At 32.1% G+C, this 15,137-nt stretch overlaps 1 protein-coding gene across 1 annotated transcript in view; it reads left to right on the top strand.

Moving 5' to 3' along the window:
• LOC149795405 (uncharacterized) overlaps nt 1–15,137 on the top strand; it is a 97,294-nt gene that overhangs the window by 38,426 nt on the left and 43,731 nt on the right. The window contains exons 9-10 of the mRNA XM_089965183.1: nt 8,750–8,930; nt 14,429–14,615. Coding sequence (XP_089821309.1) covers nt 8,750–8,930; nt 14,429–14,615 — 368 coding nt within the window. The remainder of the gene's footprint in view (nt 1–8,749; nt 8,931–14,428; nt 14,616–15,137) is intronic.

Raw genomic sequence — 15,137 nt, 5'->3', positions numbered from 1 at the left:
AAGCGTGCCAAGGCAACACGGGCGAAGGCCTTTCCGACAATGCTGAGGAGGGAGATGCCCCGATAGTTGTTGCAGTCACTACTATAATGTCCAACCTACTTCACTTGCTGTACTGACTTTATGGGCCTGGAAACCTACTTCACTCACCGTGATGTCCATTTCCATATGCTGTATGGACTTTGAAAACCTACTTCACTCACTATAATGTCCATTTTCATGTTTTGTGGGCCTTGAAAAACTACTTCACTCATTACAGTGTCCATTTTCATATGTGTTATGAGCCTTGCAAACCTGTTTCACTGACTTTGATGTCCAGTTCCATATGCTTTATGGACCTTGACAAAAAGAATTGAGTGTGAAATAAATGTACTGTCTGCGGTCGTCAACATTGTTTATCAATTCATGGCATGATGTTTCTGCAGATTGTGTTGCAGACTGACCTTTTGTTAAGGCAGGATATAGTGAACAAACAGATGTCATTGTAAGTTATAGTGATGCTGATGACAACGTTCCCCAAGCTGTGGTACATGACACATCCTTTAGTCTGGTACCAAGGCTATTTTGGATTTGTTCGATTATGTCACACCTTTAATACCAGCAACTGAAATGTAAAGTTATACCATGGGGATATTGTCGGTGAAATTAGTGTTCACCAAGAATCAGCTGAGTTCTTGAACAAAGAAGATTTCACATAGAAGTAATTTTTATGATTCACTAGCTGGTGCATGTACATGTATGTTTCAGTAAATTGTAAAACTTGCTGGTTTAACGTTTTTCATGATTACATGTATTTATACAAATATGTTATTACTGTACAATTACATATGTGTTTTGACAGTAATTATACCAGTATAAATTGTGTACTGCTTGCATATCCAATATAAAATACACATGTGGGTTACATTGTGTGTAGGTGTACATACACAAAGTTAAAGATTGTCTGAATATATGACATAGCTGCTTCATTTCTGCAGTATTATTGATTGCTGGCCTTATGTTAGAGAAAGCAGCCCTCCTCTCCCCATCCAAATGTACCCAACCTCAGATGTGTACATGGTTGTGCATGGATATACATATGTCTTTATATGTGTACCCATTCATGTGTATACACACATGAATGAGTGTGTATAAATTCTTGTTATGTTATAATGCACATAAGAAGCATTTTCCAAATTGTTTGCACCTGAATGTTTTTGATATCTTTATTCAGTAAGTTAATTTAACATTATTAAAAGTGGTGTAATTTGTTTAAAGGCTTAGTTCTATTCTCACTTGCTTGAAAGAGGACAAACTTAATAGTACATGTATCATGCTAATTTGAAATTCAGTGCAATTTAAGCATGTTTTATTGGAAGTGCTCTAGTTTGGCAATATAAACTGCATGCTATAAAGAGAAATTGATTTGGTGTTTATCTGATTATTCATAGTGGATTTCCTTAATTTCCAATTCGCTTAATACAAAGTTAAGAAATCAGTTATATAAATATAAAGGTTATAGTGTGTATGTTTGTCTCTGTGTGTGTGTGTGTGTGATTTGAATTTTTAACATAGCTTTAACAATTTTTCAGTCATATCACTGTGATGTTTGCAGTGTAGCAGTTTACAGTGATGTTAGCACTGGGGCATCATGCCACACACATGAGGCATGATGTCCCACCCAGTCACAGCTTCCTGACACCAGGCCGACCAGTCCTAACACTAACCTCATAATGCTGAGTGCCAAGTGAGGCAGCTATTAGTACCATTTTTATAAGTCTTTGGTATGACTCGGCCAGGGTTTGAACCAGCGACCTCCTGCATCCAAGGTGGACGCTCTAACCACTAGGCCACAAGAGCGGTGAAGATCATATAGGCAGTAACTAATTTGGCTATTAGTTAAAGCTCTTTTTGACGGCTAAGGCTTATGAATTCATTATAGTCATGGGTCAGTCAGTACATGTATTTACAAAACTTGTAAATGCAGGCAAAGTTTTGTTTTATTTGTTAATAATAGCCACATTAGGTTTCTATTCATTCCATCAGACAGATGGCCACCACTTTAAATAAACTTTAAATAGGTGTCACTGGTAATCAACCATGCTTAAGGAAAATATACACATCAAATGAACAATGTTGCAAAGTCAGATTCAAGTTACATAGATACTATCACTGAATATTATGCATAATGTGCAAAAATGCATAATTTAAATGTATCTTCTTCGATATTGAGCTTGATAGGGGCTTGTTTAGGTATCATGTCTATAATCCATGGCACTAGAAAGCTACATCATCATGTCTATAATCCATGGCACTAGAAAGCTACATCATCATGTCTATAATCCATGGCACTAGAAAGCTACATCATAAGAGTAAATTACTGGTTCATTAATGGTTGCTCTCCTTTGTTAAAAGTGGTCCTGGATAAAATTTAATTACATATTTAAGGAAGAAGAACCACCTTTATCTGTAAAAGTTTCTCTGCGTCTGATTATTGGTAGGTGCCAGAGTTGGCCCGTATCTTACCATGTTCCTTGCACTTATCAAGAACAGCTTTCTAAGTCGTTGACCAAATTCCAGTATAATATTATGGAAATAATTTTGCATAAAACACACATGGTCATGCTGAATTTAATAATTTTTCATACTGTTAATATCAACAAATGTTAATACCATTAAAGTAATCAATAGAGTCAAACCCGGTTATCTCGATTACATCGGGCCAGGGGTGTCAAAATATTGCTGACATAACTGGGTCAGCAGATATCATGGATTAGTTGACAAATCTACTGTAGAAGAATGATTATGCACTTGAAGTACCAAAACTGAGGAGTTTTGTCTCTAAATACAAATTGCATTTCTAACGGGCCATAAAAATAATAATTCAGTCATGAAAACTTGCAGAAAAAAGAGGATTGGAGGTATTTTAAATGACATTAAGTAACAAGCCACACATGTTCACAACTCTGAAGTTACTGTAACAATGTCAGTGTTTAAAGTTGCTTTCATTGCCTTGTGACTAGCCTCATCCCTTTGGTATTCTCAGCAAGACAATAGTTTTCTCACCTGACCAAAATCTAGGCCAGTTTAAGTACATGTACATGTAGGACTATACTTGTTTTAAAAATATTTTCTTTTGTTACTGATCAGTATTTAAGCAGTCAATAATAAAGTTAAAGTACTATTACTTTAACCAGTAATAAAATGACTAGATTATTTCACTAATCGATGATAAAAAGACTGCTATTGCACTAACCGATAATAAAAGGAGTGTACTATTATACTAATCAATAATAAAATGATTGTACTGTTACACTAATCATTAATAAAATGACTAATATTAAAGCAATCAATAATAAAATGACTGTACTATTCCACTAATCAGGAATAAAATGAATGTACTATTACACTAATCAGTAATAAAATGAATGTACTATTACACTAATCAATAATAAAATGACTGTACTATTACACTAATCAATAATAAAATGACTACTATTACACTAATCAGTAATAAAATGACTACTATTACGCTAATCAGTAATAAAATGACTGTACTATTACACTAATCAATAATAAAATGACTAATATTACACTAATCAATAATAAAATGACTGTACTATTACACTAATCAGTAATAAAATGAGTGTACTATTACACTAATCAATAATAAAATGACTACTATTACACTAATCAGTAATAAAATGAGTGTACTATTACACTAATCAATAATAAAATGACTAATATTAAAGCAATCAATAATAAAATGACTGTACTATTACACTAATCAGTAATAAAATGACTACTGTTACACTAATCAGTAAAAAAATGATTGTACTATTACACTAATCAATAATAAAATGACTGTACTATTACACTAATCAGTAATAAAATGACTACTGTTACACTAATCAGTAATAAAATGAATGTACTATTACACTAATCAATAATAAAATGACTGTACTATTACACTAATCAATAATAAAATGACTACTATTACACTAATCAGTAATAAAATGACTACTATTACGCTAATCAGTAATAAAATGACTGTACTATTACACTAATCAATAATAAAATGACTAATATTACACTAATCAATAATAAAATGACTGTACTATTACACTAATCAGTAATAAAATGAGTGTACTATTACACTAATCAATAATAAAATGACTACTATTACACTAATCAGTAATAAAATGAGTGTACTATTACACTAATCAATAATAAAATGACTGTACTATTACACTAATCAGTAATAAAATGAGTGTACTATTACACTAATCAATAATAAAATGACTGTACTATTACACTAATCAATAATAAAATGACTAATATTAAAGCAATCAATAATAAAATGACTGTACTATTACACTAATCAGTAATAAAATGACTACTGTTACACTAATCAGTAAAAAAATGACTATTATTACACTGATCAGTAATAAAATGAGTATATTACACTAATCAGTAATAAAATGACTACTGTTACACTAACCAGTAAAAAAATGACTATTATTACACTGATCAGTAATAAAATGAGTATATTACACTGATCAGTAATAAAATGAGTATATTACACTGATCAGTAATAAAATGACTATTATTACACTAATCAATAATAAAATGACTACTGTTACACTAATCAGTAAAAAAATGACTATTATTACACTGATCAGTAATAAAATGAGTATATTACACTAATCAGTAATAAAATGACTACTGTTACACTAACCAGTAAAAAAATTACTATTATTACACTGATCAGTAATAAAATGAGTATATTACACTGATCAGTAATAAAATGAGTATATTACACTGATCAGTAATAAAATGACTGTTATTAAACTAATCAATAATAAAAGAACTACTATTAAGCTAATCAGTAATAAAATGACTTTGCTATTAAAGCAGTCAATAATAAAATGAATGTACTGTTACACTAATCAACAATAAAATGACTGCTATTAAAGCGGTCAATAATAAAATGAATGTACTGTTACTAATCGGTAATAAAATGACTGTGCTATTAAAGCGGTCAATAATAAAATGAATGTACTGTTACTAATCAGTAATAAAATGACTTGTTAAACTAATCAGTAATAAAATAACTAATATTACACTAATCAATAATAAAATAACTGTACTATTACACTAATGAATAATAAAATGACTGTGCTTTTAAAGCAGTCAATAATAAAATAAATATTATTACACTAATCAGTAATAAAATAACTACTATTACACAAATCAGTAATAAAATAACTGTACAATTACACTAATCAGTAATAAAATAACTGTACTATTACACTAATGAATAATACAATGACTACTATTAAAGCAGTCATTAATAAAATAACAGTACTATTGCACTAATCAGTAATAAAATAACTACTATTACACTAATCAGTAATAAAATAACTGTACTATTACACTGATGAATAATAAAATAACTTATTACACTAATCAGTAATAAAATAACTTTACTATTACAATAATCAGTAATAAAATAACTACTATTACACTAATCAGTAATAAAATAACTGTACTATTCCACTAATCAATAATAAAATGACTGTGCTATTATAATGCTAATTATACACATCTGATGATTTAGATTGTTGAAGCTGGGGATTGTCATAATAAATTTAAGACACTATATCTACCAAAAGTTTAAAATGCATATTGATAACTATTGGCAGAAAATTTAGATTTTCATTGTTGTTGAGGTATATAGGTAGGTAGGTTTCATACTGACTGTATGAAATTGATTTTGGTATTGCTGATATTTATTGTTTAAGGTGAAGGATGCAAATTGAAAAGTCTTTGCATGGTGATCAGGATGGCTTCAGTTGTATCTTCATTCAGCTGCAACCTGTTACATATCATCTATGACTTCACATTAGAAATGCACCTCTCATTGCCTTGAATGGTGGCTTCAACCGCAGTTGGTATATGTGTCATCAGCAGACAATTGGTGGGACACCAGATGTCAGTCTATGATACTTGAGAGGGGCTGAGTGTATAGAATGACAAGAATGGGGCTGAGAAAAGAGTCAGTTGAAATTGTATTGTCAGGCTTATCTCTATTGGATTGAACTTTGTAATGGAAGAAATTTTGTATACAGTTCCAGAAGGTGGACTTGAGTGAAGGTCATTGGAAGTGGTGTACATTTAATCCTTAACATTAGCTTGTTCATAATCACAAAGAGCTCTATGCGGCTGGAACTTTCAGTGATCTTTGTACAGTACTGTAGTAGGCTGAATTATTGCCATAAATTAGGCAGTAATGGTCATGTGATTCATTTGTTCTGTGTTACAACTGGTACAGATCTGCTGTAGTATATATTTCGATTTAGTCAGGTAAATTTTGGATTGCTGAGCAAAGAGACCTTTGAACGATGACGGGAATAAATTGTTCCACTCCCTATGAGATGTTATTTGTTCACTTCTCTGCCTGGTTAATACATGCCAGAAGAATTAAAGCATTATTATTTCTCATTAATTTGACTAGAATTGTTCCCAATAATCAATTTCAGAGTAGCAAAGCTTGCAAATTTATTGCATCCCTGTAAAGTTTATCCTACTCTTATCATCATAATCATCATATGGCAGCAACACACTTAACAGATGTGTGTTTCTCTTGAGGGGTGTCTCTTGTCCTTCCTGTCACTCACTGTAATCACCAATATATGCAAATTATTATTGATAAATAAATTTGTTCCAATTTTTTCACACTTTAGTTCCTGTATAGAATGTTTACAGTAATTCTGCCTGTAATCATGTGACTGAACTGGTTTAAGAAGTGCAGGACAATTTGGTTTCAAGTTTCATGCATGATAAAACAATTAACATCCCAATGATTCTGTCTGCAGGGTCAGTTGGCTTCAGTGTTTGAATTGTGTAAAGATGGATTATACCATGTGTGAGCTTACAGACATAATTATAAAAATATTAAAGACATTAATTGATTATGATTGGCTTATTAAAGAGCTCAGTCTGCATAGAACAGTTCACATGACTTGACTCCCTCCACAAGCTATGTTCTGCTTCAGTGCTAAGTTATTTTACTGATTAGAGTCTATACCACATTTTTTCAAAAGTAATTTGGACAGGATTAAAGATGTTTATTAATTATGGTTGGATTACTCAAGAGCTCATGTGGCATAAAACAGGGTCAGCATGTCTTTGATGTTTAAAGTTTGTCAAGATGTCTAAGAAGGCATTATCTTCCAGTGCTGAAACAGCAAATTCTAAGTATCAGAAATATGAACAAAATTCGTTGATGGGTGGAAATGGGAATTTCACTGGCTGGAATCAAGTTCAAAAGGGACACGACTAGACATTATGCTCTTTCTGTTAAGCCGATTTTAAAATCTCTTTTGGTGTCAAGAATAACACCACATGTCATGCAGAAACTCCATCTCATCAAAGCATATTAACCATGAGAACAAATATGCCATCACTGAAATCAGTGTTAAATCTTTGAGGAATGTGCATCAAATGTGGATAAAGTTACCCATGCTGAGACACTATTTGCCAGCTTTATAGCTGAACAAAATTTCCCCTTTCTGGTAGCAGATAAGTTTTCAGATCTAGATAAATAATGTTCCCTTGACTCAAATTGCGCAAAAGTTTGCATGCAGATGGACAGCAACTTACTACATAGTGGCTGTTTTATTTTTCATAAGAATCATATCTATAATAATAATAATAATAATAATAATAATAATGCTAATGATGAATTTATTTTAAAAAATCACAGTCATGATTGACTACAATTTTTAAGCGAAATATGCATTCGATGATACTATGAATCTTCGCATCGCAGGAACTATGGTAATATAAGCAGTACTGACTAATGTACATGTCACTAACTGTCATTGTAATGAAGTTTTTGACTTCATCTGTACTATTAGCAACTGATGTTTATTTTCCAGATTTGATTGTCCTTATTAAATAATGGCAATAGTGATAATAATGATGACAACAAGGGTGTCTGTGAAATAGGCTTAAAGTTACAAAGGATGTGATGGCATAATGCATGTTGAGAAATTTACTGAAATTAAAACAGCATTTAAACCAGACATTACCAATCTTGAGCAGTGCTGGCTTTCAGTCAGCAATCTGGATCTACCCACAGGCAGGAAACAATGTAAATTTTCTGTCAGTCAGCAATCTAGATCCACCCACAGGAAGGAAACCATGTAAATTTTTTGATGGACTCAGCATACTTGTACAAACTTTGCCACATTTCAATGCAGACACTGAAAGGACATTTTCCATCTTTTTGGGAGAATTCAGGTTGACTCCAGATGAAGCCTGGGTCCAGTAAAAGTACATCCTTTCCTAAGTGTTGCAATCAACAATGATGAGGACTGCCACCAATTTAATCTAGACAGTGACTTCCTAAGAAATGCTAAAACTAAAAATACTTGTGGTACATATAAGGAGAGTATGAAAGGCAACAAGTTACCGTGAATGGACTGATTTGATCATATGGTGTGCATATTTTAATATTTATCAGTTTTAAATTTGTTTTAATTTTTTGTCCATTGCATGCTAACAATCAGGTCAATGAAAATCTTCCCTCTTTGAGATCAAAACTCCTAACCAAATATTGGAAATCTCCTGATCTGTCCTGACTTGTCTTTTCTGTCACAGCAACAATCAAATAAATTGACGCTAGAATTATATTTTTTGATGGGTTTATTCTGCATAAAGAAAAGCAAGTAAATATGTTGGTAAACAATGGTCTCTTCCGTTCCAGGTTTTGTCCCAGTTGGGTCCAGGTAACCAAAGCAATAGTCACCTTGAACGACTGGTCCAGAGTGCAATATCATTCTGTACCCGGGCTCATGGACCTCTGCTTACCCCACAGGAAGTATGCCTCCCTCAGCTACATGGCAACCTGATCCTTACAATACAGGCAGATGTCTCTTTCGCTGGAGGTAAGAGTTATATTCTTGATTATAGTTTTTGTTGATTTCTGTGCCCTTTACATGTTCTGGAGGAAGCTGTATACTTTCATCTATATCGGTACTTAGGTTGTGCCCTTTGAAAATTCAATAGACAAGCTATATACTTAATTCAGTACATAGATTATGCCCCTTGCATGTTCTATAGGTGAGATGTATTGTTTAATTATGTCAGTACATAGGTTTGTGCACTTTGCATATTCTTAATAATGTCTGTACATAGAATTGTGTTCCTTGCATACCCTATATGTGAGCAGTATAGTTTAAATGTCAGTACATAGGATTGTGTTCCTTGCATACCCTATATGTGAGCGGTATAGTTTAAATGTCAGTACATAGGATTGTGTTCCTTGCATACCCTATATGTGAGTGGTATAGTTTAAATGTCAGTGCATAGGATTGTGTTCCTTGCATACCCTATATGTGAGTGGTATAGTTTAAATGTCAGTGCATAGGATTGTGTTCCTTGCATACCCTATATGTGAGTGGTATAGTTTAAATGTCAGTGCATAGGATTGTGTTCCTTGCATACCCTATATGTGAGTGGTATAGTTTAAATGTCAGTACATGGGATTGTGTTCCTTGCATACCCTATATGTGAGCGGTATAATTTAACTATGTTATACGTAGAATTGTGTTCCTTGCATACCCAGTATGTGTGTGGTATAGTTTAGCTGTGTCATTATATAGGGTTGTGCTCTTTGCTTATTATGTAGGTCAGCTGTATAGTTTCATGAATGTCACTGTATGATATATCATCAAGTCTCATGTTTTGATGCAGGGATGTTTCGTGTTTTAGATTCTAGTCTATTTGCTTATAGGTTTTAGGCAACCTAGATATCAACTTACACTGCTGAGAGATAGTTTTAGACTGATTTGTCTCCCTTTTAGATAGTACATTTATTCATGATTTTTTGCTGTGTCACACATGTGATGTTTATAGTTTCTAATTGTTTTGTTTTTGCTTTTAACTTTTAGTTCTGTAGTTTCAGTTGCTTTTGATTCTTATACTCTATTCTCATGTGTTTCCCTGTATTGAAATACGCTAACAGTTAGTTTTGATTCTTATACTCTGTTCTCATGTGTTTCCCTGTATTGAATACGCTAACAGTTACTTTTGATTCTTATACTCTATTCTCATGTGTTTCCCTGTATTGAAATACGCTAACAGTTAGTTTTGATTCTTATACTCTGTTCTCATGTGTTTCCCTGTATTGAATATGCTAACAGTTACTTTTGATTCTTATACTCTATTCTCATGTGTTTCCCTGTATTGAATATGCTAACAGTTGCTTTTGATTCTTATACTCTATTCTCATGTGTTTCCCTGTATTGAAATACGCTAACAGTTAGTTTTGATTCTTATACTCTATTCTCATGTGTTTCCCTGTATTGAAATATGCTAACAGTTACTTTTGATTCTTATACTCTATTCTCATGTGTTTCCCTGTATTGAAATACGCTAACAGTTAGTTTTGATTCTTATACTCTGTTCTCGTGTGTTTCCCTGTATTGAATATGCTAACAATTACTTTTGATTCTTATACACTGTTCTCATGTGTTTCCCTGTATTGAATATGCTAACAGTTACTTTTGATTCTTATACTCTGTTCTCATGTGTTTCCCTGTATTGAATATGCTAACAATTACTTTTGATTCTTATACTCTGTTCTCGTGTGTTTCCCTGTATTGAAATACGCTAACAGTTAGTTTTGATTCTTATACTCTGTTCTCGTGTGTTTCCCTGTATTGAATATGCTAACAATTACTTTTGATTCTTATACACTGTTCTCATGTGTTTCCCTGTATTGAATATGCTAACAGTTACTTTTGATTCTTATACTCTGTTCTCATGTGTTTCCCTGTATTGAATATGCTAACAATTACTTTTGATTCTTATACTCTGTTCTCGTGTGTTTCCCTGTATTGAAATACGCTAACAGTTAGTTTTGATTCTTATACTCTGTTCTCATGTGTTTCCCTGTATTGAAATACGCTAACAGTTAGTTTTGATTCTTATACTCTGTTCTCATGTGTTTCCCTGTATTGAATACGCTAACAGTTACTTTTGATTCTTATACTCTATTCTCATGTGTTTCCCTGTATTGAATATGCTAACAGTTGCTTTTGATTCTTATACTCTATTCTCATGTGTTTCCCTGTATTGAATACGCTAACAGTTACTTTTGATTCTTATACTCTATTCTCATGTGTTTCCCTGTATTGAATATGCTAACAATTACTTTTGATTCTTATACTCTATTCTCATGTGTTTCCCTGTATTGAATATGCTAACAGTTAGTTTTGATTCTTATACTCTATTCTCATGTGTTTCCCTGTATTGAATATGCTAACAGTTAGTTTTGATTCTTATACTCTATTCTCATGTGTTTCCCTGTATTGAATATGCTAACAGTTAGTTTTGATTCTTATACTCTATTCTCATGTGTTTCCCTGTATTGAATACGCTAACAGTTACTTTTGATTCTTATACTCTATTCTCATGTGTTTCCCTGTATTGAAATACGCTAACAGTTAGTTTTGATTCTTATACTCTGTTCTCATGTGTTTCCCTGTATTGAATACGCTAACAGTTACTTTTGATTCTTATACTCTATTCTCATGTGTTTCCCTGTATTGAAATACGCTAACAATTACTTTTGATTCTTATACTCTGTTCTCATGTGTTTCCCTGTATTGAAATACGCTAACAATTACTTTTGATTCTTATACTCTATTCTCGTGTGTTTCTCTGTATTGAATATGCTAACAATTACTTTTGATTCTTATACTCTATTCTCATGTGTTTCCCTGTATTGAATATGCTAACAGTTACTTTTTATTCTTATACACTGTTCTCATGTGTTTCTCTGTATTGAATATGCTAACAGTTACTTTTGATTCCTATACTCTTTCTCATGTGTTTCCCTGTATTGAAATACGCTAACAGTTAGTTTTGATTCTTATACTCTGTTCTCGTGTGTTTCTCTGTATTGAATATGCTAACAGTTACTTTTTATTCTTATACTCTATTCTCATGTGTTTCCCTGTATTGAATATGCTAACAGTTACTTTTTATTCTTATACTCTATTCTCATGTGTTTCCCTGTATTGAATATGCTAACAGTTAGTTTTGATTCTTATACTCTATTCTCATGTGTTTCCCTGTATTGAATATGCTAACAGTTAGTTTTGATTCTTATACTCTATTCTCATGTGTTTCCCTGTATTGAATATGCTAACAGTTACTTTTGATTCCTATACTCTTTCTCATGTGTTTCCCTGTATTGAAATACGCTAACAGTTAGTTTTGATTCTTATACTCTGTTCTCGTGTGTTTCTCTGTATTGAATATGCTAACAGTTACTTTTTATTCTTATACTCTATTCTCATGTGTTTCCCTGTATTGAATATGCTAACAGTTACTTTTTATTCTTATACTCTATTCTCATGTGTTTCCCTGTATTGAATATGCTAACAGTTAGTTTTGATTCTTATACTCTATTCTCATGTGTTTCCCTGTATTGAATATGCTAACAGTTAGTTTTGATTCTTATACTCTGTTCTCATGTGTTTCCCTGTATTGAAATACGCTAACAATTACTTTTGATTCTTATACTCTATTCTCATGTGTTTCCCTGTATTGAATATGCTAACAGTTAGTTTTGATTCTTATACTCTATTCTCATGTGTTTCCCTGTATTGAATATGCTAACAGTTAGTTTTGATTCTTATACTCTATTCTCATGTGTTTCCCTGTATTGAATATGCTAACAGTAACTTTTGATTCCTATACTCTATTCTCATGTGTTTCCCTGTATTGAATATGCTAACAGTTGCTTTTGATTCTTATACTCTGTTCTCATGTGTTTCCCTGTATTGAAATATGCTAACAGTTGCTTCAAACAGATCTGTTTTGTAATATGTATGTTTCAATGCACTGAATTCATCATATATGTGTATATTCTCTACATTTTGATTAGTCTTGTCTAACCCCTTGTTCTTGTCTATTTAAAATTTGTATGCCTTGTAGTCATCATGTATGTAATATATTATTGTTTTTAATCAATAAAATGGCTCCAGTGAGCTAACGTTTCTTATTATTTAAATGCAGTTTTAGCTGAGTGAAATTTGTCTGTGTCTATGTCAGAAACTTATGGTTCTCTCAAGATAGCCATTCTTTCAATGACTTCATGACCACAACATATGTTTACATTTGTAAACAATGATCCATGTGGACAGAAATATTTTTTGGAAAATTCTGACATTATTAGTTTTTATATTGAAACAAAGATATATACCAAGAAGATAACTTGATTTGACAAATTCTCTTTTTTCTGATCTGATTAAATCTCAACAAAAAAAATAAATTTGGGTGAACCAGCTTTCTGCCATAACAGGCATTCTGTAAGGTTCAGAGCATGTAATAAAAGCAGACAATGGCATCAGTAACACCAAGCTGACATCACTTATGCTTAATAGTGGATCTTTGATTATTGGAATTTGTGTATATTTACAAGAAAAACATACATTTACCTTTTTTCATAGTTAATTACCAGTAGGCATCCTCTTATTTCTTTTTCCAAACTGACTGTACATGAGCAATTTTACTTGAACAATATGTTTCATTTTATTTTCTAAATTAATTAATTTGTATATATATTTGTTTATTTTGACCTATTTACATTTCTTTGTTTATAGATAGTGCAAAGAATGATGAGAAATCTAAAATAAAACCTTTCTGCTATGACTTCCATTTTTTTCACTTGTATATTTGCACTTCAGGTGAAATGAGTTATGATATATTTTGCCAGCAAGTTTTATTTGTCTCAAACATTCAAGAGATAAATATTCTTTATGCCCATGTTGAAAATTAAATTTTAAAAATTAGTTCCAACCTTAATCATTATTTTTGGCCTTAATTTTAATTTTTATGTATTATCGTTGAATTTCCCAGTTTGGTTCTTTTAGTCTTTGACAAGAAACTCTCCCAAAATCAAACTTAAGATAACATTCAGAATATCTTTAGGGATAATAAATTTCATTTCTTTCTGTGATTTTCCATGTATACAATTATGAATAATGATATTGCTGTTTTATAAATTGTTCTCATGGATCTTATGTATAATGGTGTATATGATAGAAGTAGATGTAACACACAAACATTCCAATAAGGGATCACCTGGTTGTGTGGATAACAGTGTAATTGGTAGATTAGATTTATCTAGAGTGCATCCGAACACATAATGTAACACGCAAACTTTTCAGCACGGGGGTTATATGGTTGTATGGATAATAGTGTAATTGGTAGATGTAGATTCATGGGGCATATGTCAGAATACATGATGTAATAAGGAATCACCTGGTTGTATTGTAATTGTATTAATCACTATGAGTATTAAAAACCATGACATTGCATGTTTGTCAAGCTTATCGATACCTAATGAAGTAAAATAAATATTTATTTGTAGCTGAAAGGTGTGATTCGGGGCACATGTGCCTTCACACTGTACACAATCACCTGTATGTTGTACAGCTGAAGAACAATGAGACAAAGGACCAGTTGCTTGTATTTGATCTGAATGATAATGGATCATGTGTCATTAAGACTGACTTGGACAAGGCCCTTGCAGATATACGTCTCTGTGGAGAAGAACGGTAAAGAAAATATTCTTTTTCTATTTACTTGTATGTAATGAATATATAGACCCAGATCTTTTGTCACATCATTTGCTGTTAGCTGTTACTTTTGCTTCAAAATACAATTTTAGGCATGACCCAGATCTGTTTGGTGATAATGGGCTGACAAATATGAATGCTTTTATAGCTAGGTGCTTATTATACCCACTACAGTAAAAATGGAGGATAATCCAGTAATGCAATCATTATATTATATTTTATTATTTTAGCTTTTTGTTTAAATAGGGAAGTTTGTACTAGTTTGTTCAATTCTGCAATAAAAGTAAAATGTCTTGGGTAGTTCAACACAGCCAAACAAAATTAGGTCACTGATCCACATTTTGTTTGATAGTACTTTGGCGATGTTTCATGCATAGGTCAGGTTGTCAGGCATTATTAGTCATAGGGTCATGGAACTTGGCATATAGCTGCATCTTGATGAGTACTAGACAATCTACCCCAAAACCAGGCAAGTATAACATATATTACATGCTTCAGTGA

The sequence above is a fragment of the Sinohyriopsis cumingii genome, chromosome 7, assembly GCF_028554795.1.
Source record: "Sinohyriopsis cumingii isolate HCF-2022 chromosome 7, ASM2855479v2, whole genome shotgun sequence".
Lineage (NCBI taxonomy): Eukaryota > Metazoa > Mollusca > Bivalvia > Unionida > Unionidae > Sinohyriopsis > Sinohyriopsis cumingii.
The sequence above is the reverse complement of the archived record's forward strand: the minus strand, read 5'-3'. Positions and strand labels throughout refer to the sequence as shown.